General features: G+C 51.0%; 5 protein-coding genes across 5 annotated transcripts; 3 read left to right on the forward strand and 2 right to left on the reverse strand.

Moving 5' to 3' along the window:
• Positions 1 to 2,644: 2,644 nt before the first annotated feature.
• On the reverse strand, positions 2,645 to 4,546 carry nde1 (nuclear distribution protein NudE; the record flags this gene model as incomplete). The annotated part of the gene is made up of 2 exons (XM_041692980.1): positions 2,645 to 4,225; positions 4,310 to 4,546. 2 exons carry the CDS (start codon positions 4,544 to 4,546, stop codon positions 2,645 to 2,647), a joined length of 1,818 nt encoding a protein of 605 aa, XP_041546311.1.
• Positions 4,547 to 7,704: 3,158 nt separating this feature from the next.
• AKAW2_60814S (DUF3716 domain-containing protein) lies at positions 7,705 to 8,851 on the forward strand (the record flags this gene model as incomplete). Its single annotated transcript, XM_041692981.1, has 3 exons — positions 7,705 to 7,792; positions 7,842 to 8,223; positions 8,275 to 8,851. The coding sequence occupies 3 exons, from the start codon at positions 7,705 to 7,707 to the stop codon at positions 8,849 to 8,851; spliced, it is 1,047 nt and encodes a 348-aa protein (XP_041546312.1).
• An 869-nt stretch (positions 8,852 to 9,720) lies between these two features.
• AKAW2_60815S (cysteine hydrolase family protein) lies at positions 9,721 to 11,145 on the forward strand (the record flags this gene model as incomplete). Its single annotated transcript, XM_041692982.1, has 4 exons — positions 9,721 to 9,827; positions 9,962 to 10,386; positions 10,454 to 10,585; positions 10,643 to 11,145. The coding sequence occupies 4 exons, from the start codon at positions 9,721 to 9,723 to the stop codon at positions 11,143 to 11,145; spliced, it is 1,167 nt and encodes a 388-aa protein (XP_041546313.1).
• Positions 11,146 to 11,497: 352 nt separating this feature from the next.
• Positions 11,498 to 12,166, reverse strand: TRS20 (TRAPP subunit TRS20; the record flags this gene model as incomplete). Its single annotated transcript, XM_041692983.1, has 2 exons — positions 11,498 to 11,888; positions 11,976 to 12,166. The coding sequence occupies 2 exons, from the start codon at positions 12,164 to 12,166 to the stop codon at positions 11,498 to 11,500; spliced, it is 582 nt and encodes a 193-aa protein (XP_041546314.1).
• Positions 12,167 to 12,488: 322 nt separating this feature from the next.
• Positions 12,489 to 13,910, forward strand: AKAW2_60817S (splicing regulator NSRP1-like domain-containing protein; the record flags this gene model as incomplete). The annotated part of the gene is made up of 2 exons (XM_041692984.1): positions 12,489 to 13,427; positions 13,482 to 13,910. The coding sequence occupies 2 exons, from the start codon at positions 12,489 to 12,491 to the stop codon at positions 13,908 to 13,910; spliced, it is 1,368 nt and encodes a 455-aa protein (XP_041546315.1).
• Positions 13,911 to 14,072: the final 162 nt, after the last annotated feature.

Consider the following 14,072-nt stretch of genomic DNA (forward strand, 5'->3'; position numbering starts at 1 on the left):
ATGACTCGTGTGGCCAGTAGCCACAGTCTGCCAGGTATCAACCAGCGTAGGTATTTTCTCAATAAGAGAGGCTCGGGCCTCGAACACATGGCCTTGCGATGAGACCTGATAGTCGAGAAGGCCGTGCAGGGACTAGTCTATTCCTGGCGTAACTTTTCAGGAATTAAGGATCCCTCATTATTTGTGGGTTCTCCTTGTCAATTGGGGAAACTGATGCCGGTGGCGGGCATCCCTACTTATCTGGGTATCAAATAGGAGTTACCTTTTCAGGCTTACTGTATTTTGTTCGGATCTGGCGTGGGGCTTTCTAGATTCAATCAACGATCGTGCATCCGCTATCTGTTTGGCAGAAGCAGGGCTGAGCTCATCAACTCAAGTCATGGTTCTCCCTTGGTTATCTGATCCTTGCAAGGCGTAGAATAGACCACTCAACAGAGATTGACGATAGTCCATCTGAGTTACATTCACATTCAGTGGAAGAGTTGCACAGGACTATACCCTATATTCTGAGCCACCAACATATCCTGTCCATACAGTATACCATTACACACTCATGTTGATTCATTGCCTCAAACGATATGAAATCGAAGTCTGAAGTCATCTCTGCTTTTTTCACTTGTAAGTGTGGAACAAAACACGGCAATCTAGGGCTTGATTGGTTAAGCACGCGGATCCACTCTTATAGATCTATGAAGTTATAAAACCCTTGTACTACTAATATTGTGTGTAACAACAAATTCTGGCTAGAGATTAATTACCAAGATAATATGCGTACTGAATCAATTTCCCAAACCTATTTCTCGCGATTAGTAACTCATTGTGACCGTATATAACCTTTATAAACTATTGTCACTGCAATTTGCCATGGTTCAGTTCGTCGTACGGCCACTATATATAACCCGTAGCTTCATACTACTACTACTTATTTTCAACTACTCAGAAACCCAAAACAAGTCTTTAAAATAACAGCAGAAATCAACTGACAATAGACAATACTATACTAATCTACCTGGCACTGTAGAATGAAAACACTAACTTAATCCATACATTACCCTCCCCAAAACATTTCCAATACATAACCACCACCTTACATCTAATCTACATCCTTCAAACCCTAGTCCTACTACGAATAACTCCAAATGATCCCACATCCAAACCCAAACCCAAAACCCAAAACCCACGTTTTACCTACCTACCTGCATAAAAAAAACACAGCAACAATACGAGTCCCCGAAATCCTGCAGGATGATATCAATCCTCCGCCCGCCGAGCGGCTCCTCCATTTCGGAGTTTCACGGTCTGACACACACACGCCCCCGGCCCCCGACCTCCGGAAAAAGCAAGACACGAGACAAGAACAAAGCAAATCCAAAACAATAGAACAATCCTAAACCCGATGGATGGATTATCCTATTGTCTTCCATTCCTATCGTCTGTAGTCAGATTTTAGACACTAGGCTTTTGTGTGCTTGTTTCGGACCGGAGTTTGTTCTCGTTCACGTGGGAAGGGAAGGATGATGGATGGATGGTGTCGGGGTTTAATACTAGTAGTTCTACGTAGTCAGTGAGGTACGTAGTATCTACTTAGGATTAGGTGAGAACTTAGGGAGAGGGAGGGGGGCGGAGGTGAGAATACACCGGATTGGGTGGGTGTCATGGGATGTCAGAGGGAGGCACTAAGTATAAAATCCGAGGGGGTGGCCGACTTTTGGTTACTATTTTCTTACTACACTTAGTAGTACTTTTACAAAGTTGAGGGGATGAGTTAGTGCTCTCTGTTGCATACGTCAATTTGTAGCGACCATGTGAAGGGCCGATAACAGTAGGTCATTGTGGAGGATAAAGATTATACGATCTGATCTTTTAGATCAATATTAGATAACTAGTGGCTGTCTGAAAAGGTGTGTGGGTGTTGCAACATGAAGTTGTGGGTGGGTGCCACACATGCAGTGACACGTCCCTTCAGCATCCCCTACTTGGGATCATGGTTGTGCAGATCGGCGCATTAAGAAACTACATGCCAGATAACGATCAGGTCTAGAATGTCTGCCACATAAAATCTGTGCAGCCTACGCAAATCATCCATCCAAGTCACTGGGTATTTACCTAACGCCTAGGCATCTCTCTCAATACACAGCAACAGCATAACATCAAAGAAATCAGGTGCTGAGATACAGCTTGGACGCCGGTGGAGGACAAGCCTCCCGGCTAGAAGAACCTTCCATGCGCCAGTCAACCGGTCACAATTCCAACTCCGCCGCCACTGACTGTACAGACTCGAAGGCCATCCCGCCACATATGGGATGCCACCTTCCGATAAGTTTGATAAAGCAGATGTCTATGAACCTGTCTAAACAAGTCCGCCAAATGATCTGACCCCCTCTAGGTGGGGCATTCTTTCAAAAAATAACGTGCCAGGGGTAGTCGATGTGTAAATGGAACAATGTCGAAGGGAATCAATGAATAGGAGAAATATGAAAATGATGCAAAAGAGGGATGACAAGGGTAAAAGGGGAATAAAGAAGCGAATCAAAAAACCTGCGTACCGGCCGTGAACATCATAAACCCCCTTGAAATCAATTGCCGTTCGGGGATAAAAGAGGGGTATTTGAAAGAAGAACAAGGGAAAAGAACAAGATGAAGCTTAGAATGTCTCGCCGAGGTCGCCAAACTTGGTGGCCTTCGGATCTGGGGATGTCATGCCTCCGCCAGTGCTGGTTCGCAAGGTGCGTGGCGCCGGGATGCCGCTAGGTGTCCGTCTTTTCGGCAGAGTCGCCGTAGAGTACGGCGGGTAGCGGGTCTCACGAGCTTCGCTAATCTTGGCTTGAACGGACAGGCGGAATGCTAAGCTTTGGTCCTCATCTTCATCGATGTTGGACATGCCGTTCACCGAGCCATTCTGCCCTGACGGGTTGCTCAGCGACGACCGCGGCCGCCGGCTCTCCGTCGTAGGGTTTGTTGAGTAATGTCCTAAAGGAGTCTTGGTCCGGCTCTGGCGGCTCTCTGGGCGTGTCGACGGCGCGACGCTTGGGTGCGTACTTTGGCTGAAGGCGCTGGAGTAGCTAGTACGGCTGCTAGGTCGGCTGTCGCCTCCATTGCGCGTGCCAAAGGATGGTCGGTTGTTGGAGACAGATGACGCCGTGCCATCATTATCCCGGATCGACGAACTGAAACTGCTACCGCTCAACCGCTTGCGCGAGTTTCGGCGCATAGTGATAGTGGAAGCAACAGGACTTCCACCATTCACGGAGATCGAACCGGAACGCGAAGAGGCGCGAGACGGCGAGTCGGACGGAGGAGGCAGCTTGGATTTGGCTGACTGGACTCTTTCTTCCAGCTGCTGCATCTTGCCAATGAGCCCCCGAATCTGGAACAACGAACCCGATTTGGGCAGACTGCTCTTTTGGTCGTCATTCTCGCTTCGCGGGGAATTGATCGAGTTGATCGAGTTGCCGAAATTTGCGGGCTTCGTCAAGCTAATCCGGGAAGTGGCCGTGGACGCGGTAGAACGGGTATTGTTGCTTGCATTGCCAGTGGTGCGAGATCGGGATGATTTGTTGGGTCTGGCATCATACATCGACCGGGAGCCCATGAGAGACTCGGATCCTGAAGCTTTCTGGAGCGGAAATCCAGCAGTAGCATGAACAGTCTTGCGCATATTGGCCATCATGTTGGTCACACTGACCGATGTCTCAGACATCGGTGGCGATGGAGGAGCCGCAGTAACACCCATCAACGAGGACTTCATCGGCGTACGAACAAATAGGGGAGATGACACAGCGGACGTGCCCGGGGAGCGATCGAAGATCTCGGGAGCCTGCGGCGTTGACGATGACGTGCGGGACAAAGGTGTCGGCTTCTTGCGCCGACCGCCGTACTGCTCATGGCGAAGCTTCTCCTGAAGAATTTCGTTGTCAAGTTTCTGCTCCGATAATTCATCCCGAAGACGCTGGCACTGAATGCGGAGAGCCTCGCGCTCTTTTTCTCCGGCCTTCACCTCGTCTTCCAACAAAACGCTGCGCTCAATGGCCATGTTATATTTCTGCTCCATATCCTCCAGGGACGAAGTGGTGTGGCGGGCCTGGCGCTCATAATCATCGTTCGCAACTTCCGTATCACGTAGTCTCAACTGCAGGGTTCGGTTGGTGTCTCGCAAGGTTGTGATTTCCTTCTGCAGCGAATTCTGGGCCGTGTTGGCCTCCGACTTAGACTGCTTGAATTTGGACTGCAAGGGGGTTCCCGTTAACCTTGGAGATCTTCAAGCCTCCCACGAGGGAAGTTTGAGGGACCAGGAACACGTCAGGCTCACCTTCCATTCATCAACCTCGTATCTCAGGTTTTCCAGCTTCTCCTTCAATACCCGCTCCCGCTTCTCCGACGCCTCGATATCCTTCTCCAGCTCCGCTTCCAGTTCCCGGCTGGAAGCCTGGAACTCCGCCAGTTCGGCTTCTAACTGTTCATATTGCGCCTTGTAATAAGCGAGCTGATCAGACCGCGAGCTGGTCCCGTTGGGGCGGGCGGACGAAGAAGCGTCGGCCGATGGCATGATTGCGGCACCAGCAGACGAAACCGGCGATCGGAACGCACGCTCCAGGGGACCACGTCAGAGAGACCCCGGGAGAAGGGGGGAGATTTATAGAATGGTTTGGATGGGAGAAGGGGAGGCCAGGGTCGAGAGCATGAACACGCGGGCAGTCACAACAACCGTGCGTGAACTGGTGGTGATGGCGGAGGGGCCGAGGCGGTGTCGCAGGCAGCCGGGAACGCTTGCGACGGTGAGAAGGCGTGGACGCCAGGAAGGAGACAGGACGAGGCGGGCGAGTAGAAAGGACCAGATTGCTGAACGAATACCAAGACCAGAATGGTCTTAGCAAATTGACTTACCTTGATTGAATCCCTCACAGAGGGAAAGGGATATGGGAAGGAAGGAGGGGAGGGGAGGGGAGGGGGAGGAAGGGAGAATGTTTTGAGGGGAGAGTAGTTGGGTAGATGGATGGTGATGCTATCCAGAGCGGACGGGACGGGCGCAAGATCCAATCAGCCAATGGCGGCAGTGGCACGGGGTCTGGCTGTCAACAACCGCCTTTACCGGTCGTGACGGGTTACCGTAACTTACGCCCGAGTCCCCCGTGGTCTCGCGGCCTGAGGTTGCCGATCATCAACAGTCCAGAATAACATCCTCTGCCTGGGCAACAACAGTCAGATGCCATCCATCCATCTATCTATTCATCATATGCTACTAGCTACTGGATAGATTCTATCACTCCCCATTTGATTTGCTATTCCGCATTCCCTAGATGCTTATCCAGACCACGTAAGTACTTCCCTTTCTGCCTGAACCATGGAACTGAACTCTATATTCTATACTAGTTTCCTCATTTCTTGGAGCGTCAACATATGATCCCGGATCACTAGTGCGCTTCCATTCAGATGACCACCCCAGCCAGGTGAAGTCTACTAGTAGTAGACTATCTCTCTGGTGTCACCCCACGATTGGTCTGTTGTCTGGTCGGCCGCCAGTGAACATTGCGCACCAATCAGATGGCCATCAGGCATCCCAGGAGCATTCTCGGATCTGATAGGACTGCTGGCAGCCATTGAACGGTCGCAGTCGCGGTTGCGATTATAACCTGCTATAAGACCTACTGTATTATACCCGAAACATTCTTCCTCATTTGAAGGTTGTATCGCAGCGCTGTTGCCTTCAAATATCGCCACGGTCTAGCGAAAAGAAGACCGTCCACATAGATGCTCCGCAAGACCTCAGGTCCACCCAAAGGCTTGGGTTCCAGCTCTCATATACATACTTCGCTCTCAATACTGGCCCTCCAACACGAATACCAGAACGTGGAGCTCGCGTCTGTAAGCGTTTGTGGGTGACGATCTTTATGATATCCGCAGAATAACATTCTTCTGTATATTATTCTGCTCAACCCAGATCTTTACTTCGGTCTCTTGTTTCTTATACTAAAAGATGATAGTACTTGGTACTAATGAACAACCTGTCGCGTATTGAGGTATGTCTCAGAATGCTCGTCCAAATTTAGAATTCATAAATTAAAGCTCAAGTCATTGACTTAAACCCGTGGACAAAGTTTGAAATATGGAAATCCAGGTGAATACCTAAATCATCAGCCAAATACCCTGCTTTAATTTGTGATATTGTTTCTCCGGGCTTTGTCAAATGCGAGAACTGACTTCTCAAATCGTAATACTATCAGGGTGAATACAGCCCGGTACCTCAGCCATACAGTATGTTTTGAACTGGCTTCCCGTAATGATCGAATTTGATACATAGAGATCATCCCATCTGAAACAATGAAGGGTCTCAAAATTGCCTAACTAATGTGATGCCCCCGAATTTAAGAAGAACAGAAAACATATATAACAACCATATTATCTGAGCTCAGAACCATCACACTAGTATTCAAAATAACCTTAGAGCAGCAATTTCCGGAGATAAACTAAACTTGCATCGTAACAATATTTCAGATGACAGCAGATCCCCTAGAATAAGCAATTCTACTAGCTTATCTTTGGTTAATATCACTAAGATTTATGGTACAATGATAAACGTCCTAATACTCTTCGAGCCACCGAACCCTGTGTAGTCCTTGCTTAATGCAAGAAACGAGCCACTAAAGAGACGACGAGATTCTAGCTTCTTTGATTGTTCTCCATGGCGGATTCCCCCACATGCTGGGCATGTGCTACCACTTCACTGGCAAGTCATATTGCTTTGACATTGACTTGGAATTGTCAGTCGTCAGGTGAGTTGTAGATCATTCAATTTTTATGACTGAAACGTGGTAGCTACCAAGGCTCCAGTGAAGATTGTTTAGCTTGCTCGAATACTACAAAAGGATAAACTTTAAAGAGATATGCGTAATCGACACTTAGAGTGGACTGTCCCTTTCAAAGATTACATGAAAAGTACACAAGGAAGACTGGAGATGACCTGGACGATGGGTAGCAGATTGGCTTCGTTGAGACTCCAGATCGGTGGGCTTGGTGTATTGAATTGGACTCATCAAAGCTACTATAGCGTCGATAGATGCTGAGATTACCCATTTGTGGATGGACTGCACGGTATCGTTCATTTTTGGTTGAGTACTTGATTCAATTGATGGAGGCTATGGCGGAATGAGAAAGTATCTTAAGCAATGTTTGGTGATTGTAGTGTGGCTCTTGAAGAGTATGATATTCAATAGTATTATCAACAGTACATTGTGACACTTGGTGACCACCCTCCAGCTTCTGACCTCGATGAATGCATCTCCCTCACATGAACATAGGCCGTTGCACATTCTGTAGATGGAGAGTGAAGTCGTGAACTGACTAGCCCTTGTGCTTGAACCACCACACCAACTGAGTGCACAACACAGTGCACTGTGAGCACCCCGGCGGGTCTGGGACAGTTTTCCTTTCTTCTGACTCGCTGGGACAACCTTGAGCCATGACTGGCACAGTGAGAGTCCATTCACTGCTTCTGTTATGATCTAAAAGCAACACGTGGCCCAGCACTTCCCCCCGAAAACACCTCTCTCTGACGCTAACGCTTCTTGGTTAGTCGCTTCTTATACTCTCAGTTATCATAGTAACTAGGCTATCACGAGAGCTTGCTTGAAGGTTTCGATCGGTATTAGTGTCGTTTTTTCTGTGTATCGAATCTTGAGATCTGGTCGAAGCAGACTAGTTGACAAGATGCCGGCCATCGACAACGCTGAGGTGGAGAGACGTATTGCTGACGCCCTGCAAGAGGCCAAAAACGTTTATCGGCGTCTGCCTGAAGGTCTGATGCCTCCCATACATCTCGTATCATTCTGCTCACATACCACCAGCCCAGAACGATGCCGCAAGGCTGGAGGCCATCAGCAAGCTGAAGATAACCAAGTTCGACAAGCAAGTTGCTACCGTGCTTGACGTTGTTAGACCCCTTGAGTGGAAACTTGAGAATGGCCAACCCGTCGAAAGACCTATCAAAGACAGAGAGGCTGTCACCGCGGCTTTGCTGTACCGTCGAGGAGAGGAGGTTGAGCGATGTGACAGATGCCAGACCCTCGGCCCTTTCGCTAAATGCATAATTTCGCCTAGCCTTGGTGGCCGAGCCCTGCACAGGGCGGCCTGTGCAAATTGCATATTTTACCACCAAGGGACGTACTGCCCCCACAGATTGAAGTTCGAGAAGTCCAAGGGTGAGATGTGGGCCGAGAGTGACACACAGTAAGTTCTCCGACACCAATGTGGGAGTTTGGCTAACAGCGGATGTTTCAGGCTTGTTCTTCCGAATGGTGGCTTGAGACAGACCCTGGCGCTGACTGGTGAAACCGGATTCGGATTTTTGCGCGTAAATGATGAAGATTCAACCTCAAAAGCCCAGGAATCGGGCGAATCAAGTGCTCCCAATAACTCATCTCCAGCACATCAATCGGAAGAATTTGCGCCCTCTGGTATCACTCCGTCGTCTGAAGAGCAGGACAACCTGCCAACGAGCCCCAACAACAGCAACGACAACGAAGATGAGGCCAGAGTTGACCCCTCAGCCATGGCTGAGGGGTCAACTCTGGCAGACGACATGGTCACCATGCCACAATCGTCCGCCACGCAAGTTGACCAGTACCTGTGGCCATACCCCCCCGCCGACACGTTGGCAGGGGGGCTAAGCTATCAGTTCTTCTTCTCGCAAGATATGCCCGAAGATGACAGCTACATCTTGCCACAGTTGTCCGCCACGCAGGCCGAAGAGGAGCTCTGCCCATACCCTCCCGCCGGCGATTGCTTTCTGGCTCAGGTACCCGAGCATGCTGAGTACAGCATCGAACACGAGCCCCAGGAGAACAAGCAGGAATAAGCTTGTTCTTCTGAGGCTCGTGTTCGGTTGCTGTTTTGAGTTTCCTTCATTTCATCTTTGTTTTCTGTTTTGTTTTCTTTCTTCTTTGCCTTTCTTTTATCTGACTCGAATGTTAGCATGTCCTTATGTCCTTGAAGATGCAGAGTGTTTCTTGTTATACCTGAAGTTGATGGAAGACAGAGCCACCACTGAGCTTGTATGGGATGGCAAGTGATGGGACGAGATGGAGAGAAGAATCTCAGCTGGAGAGGATAAAAAGAGCCATCGAAGTGTGAAGTGAAGAGGAATGAGTGTTGCGAACAGTGAAGAGGCAGACGCGCTTTTAAGACTACAGCCGAAGAGCTGCGGGCACGGGCCACAGTCACGTGATGGTTTGTGAACACACACGGCAGCGACTCACTCACTCACTTTCTCCTGCCACGCCGTTCTGTCCTCCCGGAGCCGTGCTCCTGCTGATTGCTTTCGCCCTGTTGAGACCTTTTCACTACCTGAGCTCGAAGAAACTGCTTTTGGCAAGACTTGCCTCCGCGTGTGACATTCCTCTCGTATGTGTTCCTTCTCTTTTATGACCCTCACGACCCCAGTGTTCTGGCTCGAGATCCCGCCACAACCCGGGGCCCCCAAGGCATACACCAGTCGTGACGCTATATCCACGCACACATTGAATCCCGGTTCCCGTCCCTGTCTTAAGAAGGTGCTTCCACGCACTCGCTGGGGCCCCCCCAATTTCCACATGGACACGATGACCTCCTGTTCTTGATTTTTATTTTCCTGCTCGCGCTATCCTCTGTCCCAATGAGAGTCATGGATCTCTGTCTGATGACGCTGATGTGTCCTGCCAGACCCTCTCTTCCCCACCATCTGTCACCATGGCGGATCCTACCGATCTGAACCTGGATGCACCCAGTGACTTACAAGATATTCCGGACATGTCCATGCAACTACTTCCCCCGCCAGAGGGGACATATCCTGATAAGTGAGTTTGGCCCCGTTCACTCCCTCTCCTTTCCCACCCTCTCTGTGCCCCTTGCCACACGTCGGGTAGCGGATCGGTCCGCTGTGGCTCCATAGTGGATCTGATAACTCACATCGTGGTGATCTTCCTCAAAGGGCGACGCTTCTTGCAGCAGTGCAGGCACACGGAAAAGCTCATGGGTACAACGTCGTAGTCAAGTCGTCCAGCACTCCCACGGAAAAGAAACCAGGGCGGACTGCCAAGGTCTGGTTGCGATGCGATCGCGGGGGCCACTATCGCCCGCGCAACGGGCTCACTGAGGAGACTAGGAAGCGGCGGCGCACATCCCGGTTGATGGATTGCCCGTTCATGCTAGTTGCAGCTGGAACTCCTGGGATTTGGACGCTGACTGTTCTGAACGCCACACACAACCACGGCCCGATTGTCGAAAAGCCTCGGCAGGTCCCTCATCATAAGGTCCGAAAGGGCCAGATCGCAGCGGTACCCTACGATTGGCCGCACGATGCGACGCTGACCCCCTATACGACGGCGTTAGTAATTATTGACATGCAAAAGGACTGTGCGTATGATTCCATGTGGTCGTGTGGGTCCTGGCTGAGCTTTTTACTAATGGGATGCCAACGCAGTCTGTTTGCCGGGTGGATACATGAGCCTTCAGGGCTACGACATATCGGCTAATCAGGCACTAATTCCTAAATTACAACATCTGCTGAATGCATTCCGTTCATCCGGGTTTCCCATATACCACACTCGGGAAGGTAGGAGAAAGTTTCGACATTCCCTCTCTTTTCCTATCGATTACTGACGTCGTCCAGGACATCGGCCCGATTTGTCGACGCTGTCTAGTAGAGAGGCCTACCGTTCACAAAATAATGCTTCTGGCATGGGGATTGGATCTCCCGGACCCCTAGGCCGTCTGCTGATACGTGGCGAGGTGGGTCACGACACCGTTGACGAATTGTACCCAGTTCACGGGGAACCGGTAATCGACAAACCAGGGCGGAGCGCGTTTGCACATACCGACTTCGAACTTATCCTCCGCAATCGCGGCATCAAGAACCTGGTGTTAGTAGGTGTAACGACCGATGTGTGCGTTGCGACCACTATGCGCGAGGCCAACGACCGAGGCTTTGACTGCGTGGTGCTGGAAGACGGAACTGCGGCCAGTGAGCCGTCCCTTCATGTGAGTGCCATCGAGTCAGTTAAGATGGAGGGAGGTATCTTCGGGGCAGTAGCCAAACTAGAGGACGTGATGCATGCAGTGGAGAACTTTAAAGCCGTGACTGTGAAGAAGCTGGCTCCGCAGATGACGGTATGATAGGTGGCGTGGAGATGGTCCAACTTTTGCCTTCTTTTCTTTTACCTCTTTGCTACTCCTCGCCCACAGAGGCTTCTGACTTGATCGGGATCAACTCTGGGATATCATTCAGCGCTGTCAACATTGGAGGACGATCTGCCACCGGGATAGAGGAGCCATCATCAGGACGGACAAGGACAAGAAATAGTAACGAAGCTATGAATACGATTTATGGACATGCATACATTGAATATGAATCTGGTATCTTCCAAACACCATGTACAGAGAGCAGTAACCACTAAACGCCTCAACCCAACCAAGACCAACCCACAATCAACAAATCAACAGCAACAACAACAAAAACATCTCAACCCTATAACCACTTCCTCCCCGCAGCCGTAACCCTCCCCCTAAACACGGGACTCTTAATCTCCATCCCCTGCCTATAAAACGGACTCATCACCGTCTTCACATAATTCTCATACACCTCCGTCATAAATTGCCGCACCGCCTCCTCCGTCTGCGGCGACGTCGGATTATTAGCTATCGAGCTCGCCGACGCGCGCGACGACCCGCCCGCAGACCCCAACAACAACGACCCGGACATCGACCCGCCCATCGAACCACTCCCACCGGCCCCCTGACCGCTATTCGAAGCTAATTGAGGCGGCTGATGCAGAAGAAGGAATCTTGCCCCGGAGGGAGTCAAGAAGGCGGAGATGTATGCTGATGCGGGGGGGTAGGTGTCGATGTGTTTTAGGTACCTGCCAGAGACAATCAATCAATCATTATTAGCATGCGCTTTTCAATTCCCACATATAGTGACCATATATGAAGAAAGGAAGACATACATATTCCCATTCATCCACTGCGCCTCCTCAACAATATCCAAACTCGAATGGATAATAAACTGGTTCATGTACTGCGCTGTATCCGGGAATCGGAAACGAGCGATCCCGTCGCCCCCGGACTTGGATGTGCCGAAGGCGATGTTGAACAAGGGGACGTCCGTCGGGGAGAGGATCGTGAAGTAGTAGGACATTTTTTTTTGTTTTGGCCTGATTCTTGGGGTCCTTGGGGTTATTGTCTGTCCTGTGGGTGGTGTTGCGGGCCACCAGTAGTTAAACTAACTAACTACGTATTTACTTGTGGCTTTCGGGGAATCGGAGATGGAGGGCAGGCCAGGGGACGTAAGTAATGTGTCACGTGTGATAAGATAAGAAAATCAAATGTCGGGAGGGTAGGTAGGGGTCCACGTGACGTGCATCATGGGTTTCTACTAGCTTTATCTTCATCTTCATCTCATCCTTCTAAGATTACGGGATTCAAATATCAATTCGGCTAGGAAATAAAAAAGGGATAATATGCCTCCCCCGAAATTAGGCTTCGGCCTCAACGCCCCCTCCAAACCCATCCCTCGACCTAACCCCCCCGCGCCGAAACGCAAGAAACCTATCTTCGGCGATGACTCCGACGACGATGAACCCCAATCCACTACCAGTGTCAAGAAAGGCCCCAGCAGCGGCAGTGGTGGCGACAGCGGCGCAATTGAAATCACGACGATAGGCGGTCTCGACGACCTCACTCCTACCAACAATGAAGAAGAGGAAGCTCGCCCCGCGAAACGCAAGCTCCTCGCCCCCGGCGCATCATCATCAACCAAACCGCCGAACATGAAACCACTCAACAAGAGCTCTATATTCGCGGACGCCTCCGACGAAGAAGGAGAAGCAACAAACACCCCCACCTACGGCCTCAACCCCTCCACGAGCAGCAAACCCAAGCCCAAGTCCAAAGACATCGACACCACAAAACCCTACACCAACCTATCCGCCCTCCACAGCAGCCGAAAACACGCGGCCGAAGCCTCCGAACTCGACCCCACGATCTACTCCTACGACGCGGTGTACGACAGCCTACACGCGAAACCGAACAAGGACAAGAAGGCCTCGGATAGTGAGAGCGGCTCGAGCGTGCCGAAATACATGACGTCGTTGCTGCGCAGCGCGGAGATCCGCAAACGGGATCAAATGCGAGCGCGGGACCGTCTGCTCGCGAAGGAGCGCGAAGCCGAGGGCGACGAGTTCGCGGATAAGGAGAAGTTCGTGACGGCGGCGTATAAGGCGCAGCAGGAGGAGTTGCGGCGGGTGCAGGCGGAGGAAGAGGCGCGGGAAAAAGAGGAGGAGGAGAGACGGAAGAAGAATGGGGGGTCTGGGATGGTGGACTTTTACCGGGACATGTTGTCGCGTGGGGAGGAGAGGCATGAGGCTGTTGTGAAGGCGGCGGAGGAGGCGGCGAAGAAGGTGAAGGAGGGTGGTGTGGGTGAGGAGGAGAAGGAGGAAGGGGAGGAGAAGAAGGAGAAGAGTGAGGCGCAGATGGCGGAGGAGTTGAATGCCAAGGGGGCGCATATTGCGGTTAATGATGAGGGACAGGTGGTGGATAAGAGGCAGTTGTTGTCGGCGGGGTTGAATGTCGCGCCGAAGCCGAAGCAGACGCAGAAGGAGAAGGATGCGGCGGCAGCGGCAGCGTCGAGGGTTGCGGTGCAGGCTTCGAGGTTTGGGGCGCAGAAGCAGGCCGAACGGGGTGGACAGCGTGCTCGCCAGACGGAGATGATTGCGTCGCAGTTGGAGGAGCGGGCGAGACAGGAGGAGGAGGCCGAGGCGGCGCGGCAGAAGGAGATTGCGGAGCGGAGTCGCAGTCGCAAGACGGAGGGGGATGTGATGAGTGCGAAGGAGAGGTATTTGGCCAGAAAGAGGGAGCGCGAGGCTGCTGCGAAGAAGGCGTGATTGTCTACTTTGTGAGTGGTAGATTGCATATGGCTGGCGTTGGATATGGATCCTGTATAGTGTATGATATAATGAATGATTGGCGGTTATACTGGAATGGTATGATTCTTCGGGTACTTAAATGGTAGTGGCAAGTGGACAGTAGTGAGACAATATATTTGG

Source organism: Aspergillus luchuensis, chromosome 6 (assembly GCF_016861625.1).
Source record: "Aspergillus luchuensis IFO 4308 DNA, chromosome 6, nearly complete sequence".
NCBI lineage: Eukaryota > Fungi > Ascomycota > Eurotiomycetes > Eurotiales > Aspergillaceae > Aspergillus > Aspergillus luchuensis.